Source organism: Salvelinus fontinalis, chromosome 37, assembly GCF_029448725.1.
Source record: "Salvelinus fontinalis isolate EN_2023a chromosome 37, ASM2944872v1, whole genome shotgun sequence".
NCBI classification, from domain to species: Eukaryota; Metazoa; Chordata; class Actinopteri; order Salmoniformes; family Salmonidae; genus Salvelinus; species Salvelinus fontinalis.
Window position 1 is genome coordinate 13,211,697 of NC_074701.1, and position 16,640 is coordinate 13,228,336.

Here is a 16,640-nt window from a genome sequence, read left to right on the forward strand (position 1 = left end):
TATCTTCCCCCTGCCAATCTCAACCTTACTGGTTTTGATGGAAGCGGTGATGGGCCGTGGAATGTAGGGTGTTATATGGAGGGGGGTATGTGAGAGGGCACGGGTAGAGATTTCATTGGGGGGGCGAGGGACTCACCTTTGAAATCAAACTGGTGGATGTTTTTCAAGGATTCGTGAAGAAAGTAGCAACTTCCTAGTGCCTGGAAGATAGAGAGCGCATGAGATTTAGGAGAATTGTTAACAAACCATTTAGTCAGAGATTCTTGGAAATAACCCGGGATTAACTAAACACAAAATATTACTGAGCAATCGAAGCAAAGATTGGTTCCAAGTAGTATAAAGCACCATTCATTTGTAGAGCTTTGCTGTGTAGAGGGCAACTAAGGTACACACACTAATCATTCCAGGCAAAAGATCACACCACTGTTTAGTTTATGTACAGTATTTTCCCACAGCAGATATTGAATTAAAGCAGTCAATCGAATATACAGTGCATTCGAGTTCTCAGACCCTTTATTTGGTACAAGGCTTCCTGAAGAATAAATAATTCCAACTTTTCAAAGGACACATTCAGATGGACTTTGGAACAACCAAAGAACTACTTCAATAGGATTAAATTCTTAATTTCTGAAAGAACAATCACAAAGTTTCCCCAGTCTGTAGACAACCCAAACAAACTGTGGGGGGGAAAAATAATGCAGGGGATTTGATGCGGTTCACAGTCCACTACACGCTTTCTCTGTGCTTTTTATATCTAGGCAATAGAGGAAAAGCCTGCTCTCAATCCGCTGGGGCTTGGAGATAGCGAGCCCTCAGCCCTTGCTTGAGGATAATTCTGTCATTGGTCCTGCTGCATGCAACCCTCCTTTCTCCTCCTACACTGCACTGGAATAGAGAGCCAAAAGAGGAGGAAATGGATATTAGGGAGAGAAGAAAAAATACACTGGATGACAACACGAAAGTGAGCCCAGTTCAGAATTGTGCAGGTCGTGGAATCGTTAGTGGCGGGACAAGGAAGGTTATATGAGCTTCAAAGAGAGGGACAGAAAGAGCGAGAGCGCAGAACGAGAGAGAGAACGAGAGAGAGAGAGAGAGAGAGAGAGAGAGAGAGAGAGAGAGAGAGAGAGAGAGAGAGGTAAGTCTCCTTAGAGGGGAGGAGACAGACGGCAGAGGGAGAAAAGGACAGAGGGAGAGAGAGAGAGAGAAAGAGATAGAGGATTTAGTCTGATTTTGTGCCGTTTTCCTTTTAGGGGCGGAGCAGACACCCTCTCTGGCAGGGGGAGAGTTTGGGGGCTCGGCAGCCAGACCCTGCATTATTTATGAGCGCCGGCACATCTTGAGATTAAACATTTGCCGATTTGTCAAAAGCACAAACATGAGGTCCTGCCCATCTCCTTGACATAGAAGTTCATCCAACGGAAAACACTGTCGCACATTTAATTGATGAGAACAGCGGCTGGTGACCCAAACCCACCGCCATGCACCGCTCTTTCATTCTATCTTCCTCCCTCCTTTTTCTGAAGGAGGACAAAAAAGCGAGGGATGGATTGAAAGCAGTAGGACTCTAGGTCAACTTTCCCCTCAGCAGGAGGACGGCTTCCAGGAAGGGCCCCCTTTTTATTTCTCGTAGGTTTTCTTTATGTTCTTTTTCACCTCAAACTGCCACTGACAGTGAGAGAGAAAGAGAGGGGGACATTAGGGGGGTGAGGGAGGGAAACTGTGCTAGATGTCAAAATGACACCACTGTTGTTGATTTTGTTGCTGCAGTCTGTATATTTGGAATGAATCCAGAATAAATAGTAATTAAGCTCAAATATAAAAATATGAGTCGAAATATGAATTTCAGTCACCATTAAACATTTCTAAAGCACCTGATTTTATGTTCAAATCCTCAAACATTATAACATTCTGTTGGTCTAGCCTATAGTCAACAGAGAATCCAAATAGAATTGAAAAATGCCTGGGTTTGCTTGTTTAGTGCACGGGTAGGCCTAAGCCACAGCATCACCCCCCATCAATCTACACATAATACCCCATAATGACAAAACAAAAACCGGTTTAGATATTTTTGCAAATTTATTAAAAATAAAAAATTAGATATTATATTTACAGAAATATTCAGACCCTTTACTCAGTACTTTGTTGAAGCACCTTTGGCAGCGATTACAGCCTTGATACTTCTTGGGTATGACGCTAAAAGCTTGGCACACCTGTATTTGGGGAATATCTCCCATTCTTCTCTGCAGATCCTCTCAAGCTCTGTCAGGTTGGATGGGGAGCGTTGCTGCACAGCTATTTTCAGGTCTCTCCAGAGATGTTAGATCGGGCTCAAGTCCGGGCTCTGGTGCCTTTTGGCAAACTCCAAGCGGGCTGTCATGTGCATTTTACTGAAGAGTGGCTTTCTCCTGGCCACTCTACCTGATTGGTAGAGTGCTCCAGAGATGGTTGTCCTTCTAGAAGGTTCTCCCCTCTCCACTAAGGAACTCTGTCAGAGTGACCATCGGGTTCTTGGTTACCTCCCTGACCAAGGCCCTTGTCCCCCGATTGTTCATTTTGTCGAGCGTTCAGCTCTAGGAAGAGTTTTGGTGGTTCCAAACTTCTTCCATTTAAGAATGATGAGGCCACTGTGTTCTTGGGGACCTTCAGTGCTGCAGAAATGTTTTGTTACCCTTCCCCAGATGTGTGCATCAACACAATCCTGTCTTGGAACTCCTTCGATCTCATGGCTTGTTTTTTGCTCTGACATGCACTGTAGACTGTGAAACCGTATATAGACAGGTGTGTGTCTTTCCAAATCATGTCCAATCAATTGAATTTACCACAGGTGGACTCAAAAAACATTTCAACGATGATCAATGGAAACAGGACGCACCTAAGCTCAAATTCGAGTCTCATTGCAAAAGGTCTGAATACTTATGTAAATAAGGTATTTCTGTTTTTGATACATTTGCAAACATTTCTGAAAACCTGTTTTCGCTTCATCATTATGTGGTACTGTGTGTAGATTGAGGGAAACATGTATTTAATCCATTTTAGAATAAGGCTGTAACGTAACAAAATGTGGAAAGAGTCAAGGAGTCTGAATTATTTCCGAATGCGCTGCATGTGTAAATCACGAAAAATCTACTTAACCTCTTGCCTAATAGATATTCATTTGGCATCAGGGTTCAAAAATGGACCGGCTGGTCTTATTCTTGCTCCCTCCTCATGAAGAACCAATTATATTAGCAATTAATCCATTTGTCTCTGAACATGACAGGCTCAAAATATGAATTAGAGCCTGACTGCGCGGACAGGATATGCTTATCTTTTACCAGTGGCTTTACAATGGCCCGTGTCAAGTGTATGTTTGTCCCGTACCACTTTATTGATTCGCTGCCAGATTCCCTTGAAATAATTAAAAGTATATTTTACATATTTATAAAGCCCACTGTCACAACGTCTACTTAATTTTCCATTAGTAAAATGCACTCTATTATGTGCAACTGGCAAGGGCCAAGAGGAGCTCGGGGAAATGAGTAATCATCATAATTGTAGACAGAAAGACAATAACCGAGCCATAAAATCCAGGTTTTATTGCCCGCGCTGGCAATGGTATCTCTTATCGGGAGTTGTATCGGCCACGCCGCTCAGATGAGATAACCACTCTAACACAATGGAAGCTGTATCGGTGTGTGTGTGTTACAGACAGAGAGGGAAAGAAAGAGAGAGTGAGACAAAGAGCGAGCACACAGGCAGTTGACATTTCCAATAACCCTAGTAGATAGGGGATGGCCTAGTGGAAAACAGAGAGTTGAGAGGTCCAGAAGCCTGCATAGTCTGTTCCACTGAGTGCTTTATCGATACTCTGCTTCAGGAATTAGTTATAGTGGAGGAAAATAAGTACGGAATCATGACCTCTAATGGATTTTCTGCATTTAATATGAAAAATGAGCCATAAAGCAAACATAAAAGTAATAATTTTTCTCCATTCCGCCCTGAGGGAGCACGGTCTGTCCCAAGAGTAGCCTCAGTCCCGTGTCACACTACCATATTATCAAACATCCCTAAGATACTGTAAATTAAACAAGATCGCCCCACAACAATATTTACTCAATGCCTCATGGCTATAATGAACACTCAGCATTGTATTTTACACGTAAGCCCTACTTTGAACAAGCAACACATTCTATGGCATTATTTCAACGGTTATCTTGACCAGACAGGGCGCAATGAGAGCACTAGACCACTTGCTATTCAGGGCTTACTATACGCCTTCTGTGAGGAGAGCTCTGCACAAATCTCCAATACTGTACAAACAGGCTGTTTGTCATCCTATGCAATGAAAACACCCGGGCAGGAGAAAGCGTCAATAGAAGGCTTGCTTTTCAGCAGAGAAATACAGATCGAGACCGCTTTAGTACCCCCCCCCCCCCCACCGCCATATGTGTTTGCCAAGCACCACTCACAGTCCAATTGATTGAGTATTCAGAGTATTGAGCCACAGTGTCTATTATTCATCGTCTGGTGGAAGGCATGACTGGATACACAGACAAAACTCTCATTAAAAGTTATTCTGTCACTTCCTCTTATTTAAAAACAGGCTGGATGTTTAGCAATCGATCATTTCCTGAAGGAGCCCTTGTCTATGGGGGAGAACTTTTAGAAGACGATGGGTGCCATAAGTATTGAGACATGGTGCACATGGTGTGTGTGTGTGTGTGTGTGTGTGTGTGTGTGTGTGTGTGTGTGTGTGTGTGTGTGTGTGTGTGTGTGTGTGTGTGTGTGTGTGTGTGTGTGTGTGTGTGTGTGTGTGTGTGTGTGTGTGTGTGTGCACGCATTATCACAGGGGTAACTGGATCTTCCAAAGAAATACAAGGGTGTATTCTTATGAGGCAATGAATTGTTCTTAGCTGGATAAACAAAGATGGATAAATGCTAAGTCATTGAGTATAAATTATCTTTCTAGAAATGCCCACAATTTGATCTGTCAAAGTAGCAACCAAAGCAACTACCAGTTAAGCAACCCTAAACTACAACCGTGGCCAAATATATTGGTTCCCTTGCACTTTTCCTAAATAATTCCCTATTTCTCCACAACTTATTGGATTTTCAACATTGCAGAACCAATTTCTTGGGGGGGGGGACGAGTTTAATTATAATTGAATTACAATTTTAATTTAGAAAATAAAAACAAATGGCATTGACAAAATGATTGGCCTACTGGAGCTAGTTGGTTCAACAGCATTCGGCCAAGATTACTGCCGGCAAATGCTTCTTGTAGCCATCAATGAGTTTGCTGCACCTTTCTACTGGCAAATTGGTCCATTCTTCAGCCCCAAACTGCTCCAATTCTTCAATGTTTAAAGGGTGCCTTCGACCAACTACAGTTTTCAGATCTCGCCATAGGTTTTTCATGGGATTCAGAGGTGAACTTATCTCTGGCCAGATCTGGACAGTTCAGCATTTCTTCTTGAACCATTCCTGGGTGTTTTTTTAGGATTTGGCCACAACTGTATGTACATGCAGGTATTTAGTACTTAAGCTTCCTCTTAAGTATTTTTGGGGAAAATACACTGCTCAAAAAACACATGCACATTTGTGGCCTGCTGGAGGTCATTTTGCAGGGCTCTGGCAGTGCTCCTCATTGCACAAAGGCGGAGGTAGCGGTCCTGCTGCTGGGTTATTGCCCTCCTACGGCCTCCTCCACGTCTCCTGATGTACTGGCCTGTCTCCTGGTAGCGCCTCCATGCTCTGGACACTACGCTGACAGACACAGCAAACCTTTTTGCCACAGCTCGCATTGATGTGCCATCCTGGATGAACTGCACTACCTGAGCCACTTGTGTGGGTTGTAGACTCCGTCTCATGCTACCACTAGAGTGAAAGCACCGCCAGCATTCAAAAGTGACCAAAACATCAGCCAGAAAGCATAGGAACTGAGAAGTGGTCTGTGGTCACCACCTGCAGAACCATTCCTTTATTGGGGGTGTCTTGCTATTTGCCTATAATTTCCACCTTTTGTCTATTCCATTTGCACAACAGCATGTGCAATTTATTGTCAATCAGTGTTGCTTCCTAAGTGGACAGTTTGATTTCACAGAAGTGTGATTGACTTGGAGTTACATTGTGTTGTTTAAGTGTTCCCTTTATTTTTTTGAGCAGTGTATAATTACAATCAATGGTAAGAGGTATGTAACTACAAGTGCTAACACACTTATTACACAACAATGACATACAAGTTACCCCTTATAGTTACGCCGAAATAACGTCTAGATAACATACAGTGTTGCGCAATCTTTAAACAATCCAGGGATAAAACGTTAAAAGTGAACAGATCCTGGATGAGCCCCCCAAAAACGGGAAATGTTTTGAGTGCTAGATCCTATAACTTCTTTAAGTCCCTTTAAACCACAACACTGATCCTGGCAGAAACGGTCTGTCTGTGAGAGTTTAGGCCCCTATGCTCGCAGGGAAGAGAGCTGGTCAACTTCTAGAAAGCAGAAAGCAGCTCCTGCATACTATTCTAAAATCCCAGAGAAAACTCGAGTGACATGCACACATGATTGATCTCCAAAATCACAGATTTTATTTTGAAGAAAATATTATGGATGGGTCTAAACAAGGACGTAATTGGCCAAACCCACGGCAACGGCCTGACCTGCCAACAACCCAGCCCCGCTCCCAAGTTTGGCTGCCTCCTTAGCAAATATTGTGCATTAATTTAATTTAGTCTCCCCTCCAACATCCAATGGTAGAAGTTAATTAAATTGCTTGTCCATTGTGTTCATCCACTTACAAAGTTAATGATATTGTGCCTAGGAATTAAAGACCGTTTTATAAAGCGTGCGGGATGGGAGCTGGCAGGCACTACATTGCCCAGTTGAACCCTGTCAGTCCTTGGGCTGATGGACCCTCTAATTAGCGCTGAAATGGATGCTTCCATCTGCCAATTTCCTGCCATGCTCATCAGTCGTAGCAGTCGCTCCCGTAACCTGCCCGCTGGAGGGGTCTAAAGCAGTAAAACCATCACGGCAAGGACATTCAACAGAGCAAATCAAATAAAGAATATGCATAACATGACTCAGACGTTTAAATAGGCCCTCTAATTAGTTGTGTTTTTGCTCGGTATAATACCATTGGTTTTTCTTAGTGATACAGATTGAAGAGAATAATAACTTAATTAAAAAGGATTGATGCAGTACATAATAGCACACCTTGTTTCCATTTTCAAAGGAGGTTGCTTTAATACATAGTCATTTGGTGAAGTGAAGAATAAGAATACACAGTGGTGTAAGTATTTTTATGATTGTACATTAACTTTCTTAGAAAATCCTTGCTGCATCCTTGAACTCAAGGCAGTAAAAGTAGCTTACTTTAACATAACACAAATATCAAATTAAAATATTAGTTCTCTAAATTGCACTCATTGAATGAGTTTTACAAGTGGCCCAATTTTTGGAGCAGGAGCAAAAGCCCGTTAAAAAGGCAAGATTCATGTTTGTATATTCCAACTCCATATTTACTAATACTGTACAGCAACTTCAGCATATTTTAACGAGGTTATAAAATCAGGACATCAAAGTACATTAAATTACACCTGTAGTGCCTGTTATACCGCTGACCTGCCTAATGGTTGGGGAGTGTGCAAGCCCAGCTCAATGAAAGATGGACACATTTGCGTAAGCTAGTTATTAAAAAGTTAAAATACATACAACACAATCAAGTTCTGAACTGCGGCGCTAAGGTGGAAGGAGTTCATCACTTAATTCTTACAACTGCCCTTCTTGTTTTTATTGTAGCATCTCATACACAAAGCATGTGTACGTGATCTAGGTGGAAGGATATCTTGAAATCTGAGGCAAACGATACTGAAGAAATATCAACACATCTCCTGTGCTACTCGCGCTTCGAGAATTTTTGACCACTGCTACTCCCCCTTCTGGGACGGCTACAAGGCCCGCCGCCGCCCTACCTTCAGCAAATCACACCTCCATTTAGCGCCTTCCCGTCCTGTAGGCAGAAACTTATACAGGAAGTACCCGTGGTTCAACGTTGGTCTGACCATCGGAATCTATGCTTCAAGATTGTTTTGATCACGCAGACTGGGACATGTTCCGGATTGCCACTGAAAACAGTATCGACATATTTCACTGGCTCGGTGACTGAGTTCAACAGGAAGTGAGAATGTTGTTCCTACTGTGACAATAAGAATTTATTCAAACAAAAAAACATGGATAGATGGCAGCATTCTCGCATAACTAAAAGCGCGAACCACCACATTTAACCATGGCAAGTTGGACATGTACAAGGTGGAGTCGCAATTCAACGGTTCATACACGAGACGTATGTGGCAGGGACTCCAGACAATCACGGATTATAAAGAGAAGGTCAGCCCGCTTTGAGGAAAACACAGAGCAGCCGACGTGGGTCACCACCGCTCACAAGGACTGTAAGCTTTCGTTCTCTGTGGCTGACGTGAATAAGACATTTAAGCATGTTAACCCTGGCAAGGTTGCCGGCCCAGATGGCATCCCAAGCCAGAGCATGCACAGACTAGCTGGCTGGAGTGTTTAAGGAATTATTCAACCTCTCCCTATCCCAGTCTGTTGTCTCCACTTGTTTTAAGAATGTCCACCATTGTTCCTGTACCCAAGAAAGAGAAAGTAACTAAACTAAATGACTATCGCCCCGTAGCACTCACTTCTGTCATCATGAAGTGCTTTGAGAGGCTAGTTAAGGATCATATCACCTCCACCTTACCTGACACCCTATACCAAATACAATTTGCATACTGCCCCAACAGATCCCCGGATGACGCAATCGCCATCGCACTGCCCTATCCCATCTGCACATAAGAAATACCTCTAAGAATGCTGCTCATCAACTACAGCTCAGCCATCAACACCATAGCGTCCTCCAAGCTCATCACTAAACTTGGGACTCTGGGTCAGAACCCCGCCCTTTGCAACTGGCTCCTGGACTTCCTGACAGGCAGACCCAAGGTGGTGAAAGTAGGCAACAACACCTCCGCCATGCTGATCCTCAACACGGGGCCCCACAAGGGTGCGTGCTCAGCCCCCTCCTGTACTCCCTTTTCACCCATGACTGCGTGGCAATGCACATCTCTAACTCAATCATCAAGTTTGATGACCCAATAGTGGTAGGCCTAATTAACAACAACGACAGTCTACAGGGAGGAGGTGAGGGCCCTGTTGGAGTGGTGCCAGGAAAATAACATCTCCTACAACAAAACAAAGGAGCTGATCATGGACTTCAGGAGACAGCAGACAGAGCAAGCCCATATCCACTTTGACAGGGATGCAGTGGAGAGGGTGAAAAGCTACAAGATCCTTGGTGTTCACATCACTGACAACCTGAAATGGTCCATCCACACAGACACTGTGGTGAAGAAGGTGCAACAGCATCACTTTAACCTCCAGCGATTACAGCCTTGAGTCTTCTTGGGTATGATGCTACAAGCTTAGCACACCTGTATTTAGGGAGTTTTTCTCAGTCTTCTCTGGCCACTCTACCATAAAGGCCTGATTGGTGGAGTGCTGCAGAGATGGTTGTCCTTCTGGAAGTTTCTCCCATCTCCACAGAGGAGACTCTAGAGCTTTGTCAGAGTGACAATCAGGTTCTTGGTCACCTCTCTGACATAGGCCCTACTCCCCCGATTGCTCAGTTTGGCTGGGTGGCCAGCACTTGGAAGGGTCTTGGTGGTTCCAAACTTCTTCCATTTAAGAATGATGAGACCACTGTGTTCTTGGGGACCTGCAGAAATGTTTTGGTACCCTTCCCCAGATCTGTGCCTCATGGCTTGGTTTTTAATCTGACATGCAGTGTCAACTGTGGGACCTTATATAAACAGGTGTGTGGTTTTCCAAATCATGTCCAATCAATTGAATTTACCACAAGTGTACTCAAATCAAGTTGTAGAAACAACAAGGATGATCAATGGAAACAGGATGCACCCAAGCTCAATTTCAAGTCTCATTGCAAAGGGTCTGAATACTTATGTAAATAAGGTATATTTTAAATTTTTAAATATTCAGACCCCATTTCCACATTTTGTTACCTTACAGACTTATTCTAAAATTGACGCTCCCCATCCAACCTGACAGAGCTTGAGAGGATCTGCAGTGAATAATGGGAGAAACTCCCCAAATATAGGTGTGCCAGCTTGTAGCGTCATACCCAAGACGGCTTGAGGCTGTAATCGCTGCCAATGGTGCGTCAACAAAGTACTGAGTAAAGGGTCTGAATACTTAAGGATATGTGATATTTCATATTTTTTTGTGTGTTTTTTTGCAAACATTTCTAAATACCTGTTTTTGCTTTATCATTATATGGTATTGTGTGTATATTGATGAGGGGAAAAAATGTAATCAAATTTAGAATAAGCCTGTAACCTAAAAAAAAAAAGGAAAATGTCAAGGGGTCTGAATACTTTCCGAAAATCTGGAAAAAGTCACTGTTTATATTTATATTCTCGTACTCCGACATTGCTCGTACTGTTATTTCGTAATATCTTTCCGTAAAATTTGGGGATTTGTGTGTATTGTTAGTTAAAGTATGCTGCACTGTTGGAGAAAAAAAAAAAGTTTACTGCGCCTGTGCTGTGTGTAGGCGACCAATCAATATGTGTAGGCGACCAATCAAATGTTATTTAAACCGGAAACAGTTATTCACATAAAAACTCTGACAGAATATGTAGTCCCTTAATTTAATGTTAAGGATAAACAGGATTTTGTAGAAGTTTTAACCAGCCATGAAGCATCTCAGAGTACATGGAAGGTTTGCTAAGGTCAGACAACTCCTCAGCAGTTGTATCACTCACTAGCTGTCCAATAGCTAGAATATGAACACTAGATCCTGCATGACAAGAGAGAACAGTATATACAGTTGAAGTTGGAAGTTTACATACACTTAGGTTGGAGTCATTAAAACCCGTTTTTTTACCAACTCCCCAAATTTCATGTTAATAAACTATAGTTTTGGTAAGTCGGTTAGGACATCTACTTGGTGCATGACACAAGTCATTTTCCCAACAATTATTTACAGACAGATTATTTCACTTATAATTCACTGTATCACAATTCCAGTGGGTTCAGAAGTGTACATACAGTAAGTTGATTGTGCCTTGAGACAGCTTGGAAAATTCCAGAAAATTATGTCATGGCTTTAGAAGGTTCTAATTGACATCATATGAGTCAATTGGAGGTGTATTTCACACATTTGTACCTGTGGATGTATTTAAAGGCCTACCTTCAAACTCAGTGCCTCTTTGCTTGACATCATGGGTAAATCAAAAGAAATCAGCCAAGACCTCAGAAAAAAAATTGTAGACCTCCACAAGTCTGGTTATTCCTTGGGAGCAATTTCAAAACGCCTTAAGGTACCACGTTCATCTGTACAAACAATAGTACGCAAGTATAAACACCTTGGGACCATGCAGTCGTCATACCACTCAGGAAGGAGACGCATTATGTCTCCTAGAGATGAATGTACTATGGTGTGAAAAGTGCAAATCAATCCCAGAACAACAGCAAAGGACGTTGTGAAGATGCTGGAGGAAACAGGTACAAAAGTATCTATATCCACAGTAAAACGAGTCCTATATCAACATAACCTGAAAGGCCGCTCAGCAAGGAAGAAGCCACTGCTCCAAACCGCCATAAAAAAGCCAGACTACGGTTTGCAACTGCACATGGGGACAAAGATCGTACTTTTTGGAGAAATATCCTCTGGTCTGATGAAATAAAAATAGAACTGTTTGGCCATAATGACCATCATTATGTTTGGAGGAAAAACGGGGAGGCTTGCAAGCCAAAGAACACCATCCCAACCGTGAATCACGGGGGCAGCAGCATCATGTTGTGGGTGTGCTTTGCTGTAGGAAGGACTGATGCACTTCACAAAATAGATTGCATCATGAGGAAGGAACATTATGTGGATATATTGAAGCAACATCTCAAGACATCAGTCAGGAAGTTAAAGCTTGGGTCTTCCAAATGGACAATGACCCCAAGCATACTTCCAAAGTTGTGGCAAAATGGCTTAAGGACAACAAAGTCAAGGTATTGGAGTGGCCATCACAAAGCCCTGACCTCAAATCCCATAGAAAATGTGTGGGCAGAACTGAGAAAACGTGTGCGAGCAAGGAGGCCTACAAACCTGACTCAGTTACACCAGCTCTGTCAGGAGGAACGGGCCAAAATTCACCCAACTTATTGTGGGAAGCTTGTGGAAGGCTACCTGAAATGTTTGACCCAAGTTAAACAATTTAAAGGCAATGCTACCAAATACTAATTGAGTGTATGTAAACTTCTGACCCAATGGGAATATAGGGGGGAAAAAAGCTGAAATAAATCATTCTCTCTACTATTATTCTGACATTTCACATTCTTAAAATAATGTGGTGATCCTAACTGACATAAGACAGGGAATTTTTACTAGGATTAAATATCAGGAATTGTGAAAAACTGAGTTGAAATGTATTTGGCTAAGGTGTATGTAAACTTCCTACTTCAATTGTACATATATTTTAATTAAGAAAATGGCACTACCTATACAACTATATATGACAACAAAATGTAACAGTAATTTGGTGACAAACAGGATAGCATAGTAACTCAGACAACATGACATGGCTTCGAGGGAATTGCATGATATCTGTAGCCCACCCAAGGTCAAAGTCCTAGTTCCTAATTACAGCAGACAGACATCATCTGTAAGGCGACATGAAAGGATGTCCCTTCTTCATCCGAAATGTAATCTTCCTTTGAAACCCATCTTCAAATAAACCAGTGATAACCACTTTCTTTAAGTAAATATGCGGTTATGGGGCTAACGAGATTATCTTTTTAAAAGGATACGCAGATGATGAATATTATCTGCATTATTCAAATTAAAAATGGCCGAAAAATGAAGGGAAAAAAAATCTAACGGCTAAACCATCGAGGCATCCATTAGTAATTAAAATGACATTACCTCCCCTCTCTTTTGTTCGGCCCCCATGCATGACTGCCAAGGCCATTATTCAATTGTTTCGGATGCTGGAGATAAAATGCCTTTAATATACTTATGCTCATTAATGTAAATCATATTTATCTATGGATGTCCAATAATCAAAAAGAATATTTCAACTTGTAATTTTTTTCTCTTCAAAAAGTATTCCCATTAGGGGAACTAGATGGTCATGCAAATGACAGGTCTTTGAGCCCATTGATTTTTTTCCTTGGCTTTGGGAGAAGGCTGCTAATGTTGTCATGGACTGTTCATCAATCTAGATTGTTATTGGATTTAATATCTGGCCTATTCCTGTAGGTTCATTTGTGATATTCCTTATTGGATTAGAATCATACAGGGCGAGAAGGGACAAAACTTAATTTAAACGCGTGAAACTAGTTAAATAGTTTGCATTGACTTAGCTATATTGCTCTTGCACTTAACGCTGTAAGTTAATTCATGGCTTATGACATGTGCAGCTCACCATGCAAGCGCAACCACTGACAGTGTACACTTAGTGTACGCTTTCTATGTCAATACAGTGCATTGAGCAACGTCCCATCCCTCTAAGGATGCTGGGATAGCAATCAGTGGCGTGACGTCAGTTGGGCAGGTCATCAGTCAGTAAGGGGCCACAGGCATCACCTTTGATTTTGTCCCTTTCCCATGCGGCCGGTGGCTACAGGATATGGCCTTGCAATGACGAAGTGGCCTCCTTGGCTGTCCAATGAGATATAGCTCTATTGCCAGGGACAACAATTAAATATTTATTAGTTTTGGGGGCATCTTTGCGGAATCCGTCAATCAGTTCCAGAGAGGGATTTATCAGAATGTACCCCATATCTCTGCATCAACAACCCTTCCTACCATAAGGACACAACTCTTCCGCAATGAAGGCAACATCGCCCCACTCATACACCATTTCATGAACAATTTATATGGTGGTTGAGGGTGACACATCTAAGGGACAATTAATGGGCTTGTACAGTATATGGCAGCATCTCTCCTTGGACCTGAGGACTTGTCGTTCTCTGAGCCAGGACAGCAGAGGGACTCAACCGTTGGAGGACTGGTTTCAGTTGAGGGCAAAGACCAAAAATATTTCTCAGGGCAAAAAATAAGCAGCTTTCCCTTTGATACTGGAAGAGGCGTTCTCGGAGCACAAACAGTGACCACAGGACCGTGAAGCTTTAGCGGAGCCACCAAAACACATGCAGTCGGTCGGCTCGGCTAAGACCCGGTCTGGTCCCTTTTTGTGGCCTCTTTGTCTTTATGTAAAAACCAATGCTCGCCGATGATGTGTTATGTAAAATTCCCGTGGCTTGATTTAAATGGTTGGATATCCTCCATGCTAGCTTAGTTATACTCCAGTGCATCGACCCAAGAGCCACATGGCTGCAGCATGAAAAGCCAAAATGTAAATGGCAGCCCCAGTCCCTTAGATAACAGAAATTATGTCATGCTTTTTTGTATTATAATAATAATAAATATAAAACCGGAACAACAGAGCGAGGGGGACTTTTCTTAAGCAGATGTTCTTTCTTATGCGTACAAATCGCAGCATCAATCGGACCCATTCCTGGCCCCCTTAAGACAGCATTAAGATGTAAGTGAGCTAAGGACCTGAGCCAGGGGTGAGAGCGGCAGCAGTCTGCTCTCCTTAAATACAACAGCCCGAAAAGGGAGAATATATGCCTATTTGCGGTCTCAAGTGCCCTCTGTGTGCTCCTTTCAACACTCTCCAGATGACAGTGATGCACTGAATATCATTAGGTCATGTGAGGAGAGTAGGGGTGAAATAAAGGCAACTACTCAAATCAATGAGCCAAATTTCAAATCTGGATAATGTCAGTGTTTTCCACAAGCCCTGTTGTCAGCTATACAGCCGATTACTGAGTGATTTTCAGCCGGGTACACTTTCCACTTAAATTAACTAAGCTACTTTTCAATTTGCTAGTCAGAAGAAAGTATGCCAAGCCCTCACCCGCTAGAATGAACAATTTAATCTTCCAGTGAACTTTTGATAGGACAGGTGCCTGACAGTCACAAAGTGAGAGATGACAAGGAAACACTGCTGGCTTGACAGTCTGCTGTCTATCCCGTCTCTCAGTGCCTGTGTGTTGTGTGCTCTGTCTGTGCAGTCAAATTTCTACACAGAGGGAGAGAGCATGAATTTGCACGTCCCATAGAATGTGGTAACGATAAGTCAAAATCCACTGAGCCTATTGTTTTTTTGGCACGTTCATTTATTTTCTTTCGCGTGCAGGGTCCGACATTAACGATGGCCCGCTGGGGCCAGGAAAGACACATGTCAGGCCAGTGGCTCTCGTCAGTCACTAGCCCAATATAACTTTTCAGTGTATTTTTGCATTTCAGTTCAACATTTACCTGCTCTGTCGCAGTTTACCATTGAAAACCATTAACGACTACACATGTACAAGCAATAAATACAATGCTATTCTCAGGAATAGAGTAATGATTTGCATTGCTAAATTATAGTACACAACTTTTTAATACACAATAACCAAATGTCATAATAATCATAATAACCAAATGTAGACTATTAATAGCTGAATATAGAGAGAAAGGGTGCCAGCCAATAGGTCATGACCCCAATGCATTACCAACTACACCATGTCTGAACCAGTAGAAGTTCTGTTCGGGCCAGTAGATGTTTGGCCAACTGGCCCGTATGGGAGTTGTGGCGCAAAGGGTATTCACTGTGCTTTAATTGATGAACAGCAAGCTTGAGTAGTTTAAAAGTCGACTTCATACATCCTTGCCATTCATAAATCATACGTAGTTATACTGTATGTCCATGGTATCACATCGCGGCAAGTAAACTAAAGATTGTTTGTACTTTCGATACAACAAAGCAAATTTGAGGAAAATGCCACCGAAGGTCTACCAACACATTACCTGTAGTACTCGCGCTGGGAAAACACTCGACGGTGACTGAGTTCATCAGGAAATGTATAGGGGATGTTGTTCCCACAGTGACAAGGTTGAATACGGAATACGGTTGAACACAAACGGTGTAGTTATTCCCTCCGTAAGGCAATCAAACAGGCAAAAAGTCAGAACAGAGACCAAGTGGAGTCGCAATTCAAAGGCTCAGACACAAGTCGTACAGTTGCAGTTGTACAGTTGGTCCCATGGGGTTTATACTTGCGTACTATTGTTTGTACAGATGAACGTGGTACCTTCAGGCATTTTGAAATTGCTCCCAAGGATGGACCAGACTTGTGGAAGTCTAGAATTTTTTTTTCTGAGGTCTTGGCTGATTTCTTTTGATTTACCCATGATGTCAAGCAAAGAGGCACTGAGTTTGAAGGTAGGCCTTGAAATACACCTCCAATTGACTCAAATGATGTCAATTAGCATATCGGAAGCTTCTAAAGCCATGACATAATTTTCGGGAACTTTCCAAGCTGTTTAAAGGCAGTCAACGTAACGTACTGACCCACTGGAATTGTGATACAGTGAATTATAAGTGAAATAATCTGTCTGTAAGCAATTGTTGGAAAAATGACTTGTGTCATGCACAAAGTAGATGTCCTAACCAACTTACCAAAACTATAGTTTGTTAACAAGAAATTTGGGGAGTGGTTGAAAAATGAGTTTCAATGACTCCAACCTAAGTGTAT

General features: G+C 42.3%; 1 protein-coding gene across 2 annotated transcripts in view; it reads right to left on the minus strand.

Moving 5' to 3' along the window:
• LOC129836166 (inositol polyphosphate-5-phosphatase A-like) overlaps positions 1 to 16,640 on the minus strand; it is a 266,559-nt gene that overhangs the window by 123,147 nt on the left and 126,772 nt on the right. For both annotated transcript variants that reach the window (XM_055902012.1, XM_055902011.1), the window contains exon 5: positions 137 to 200. In XM_055902012.1, the coding sequence (XP_055757987.1) occupies positions 137 to 200 (64 nt within the window). The remainder of the gene's footprint in view (positions 1 to 136; positions 201 to 16,640) is intronic.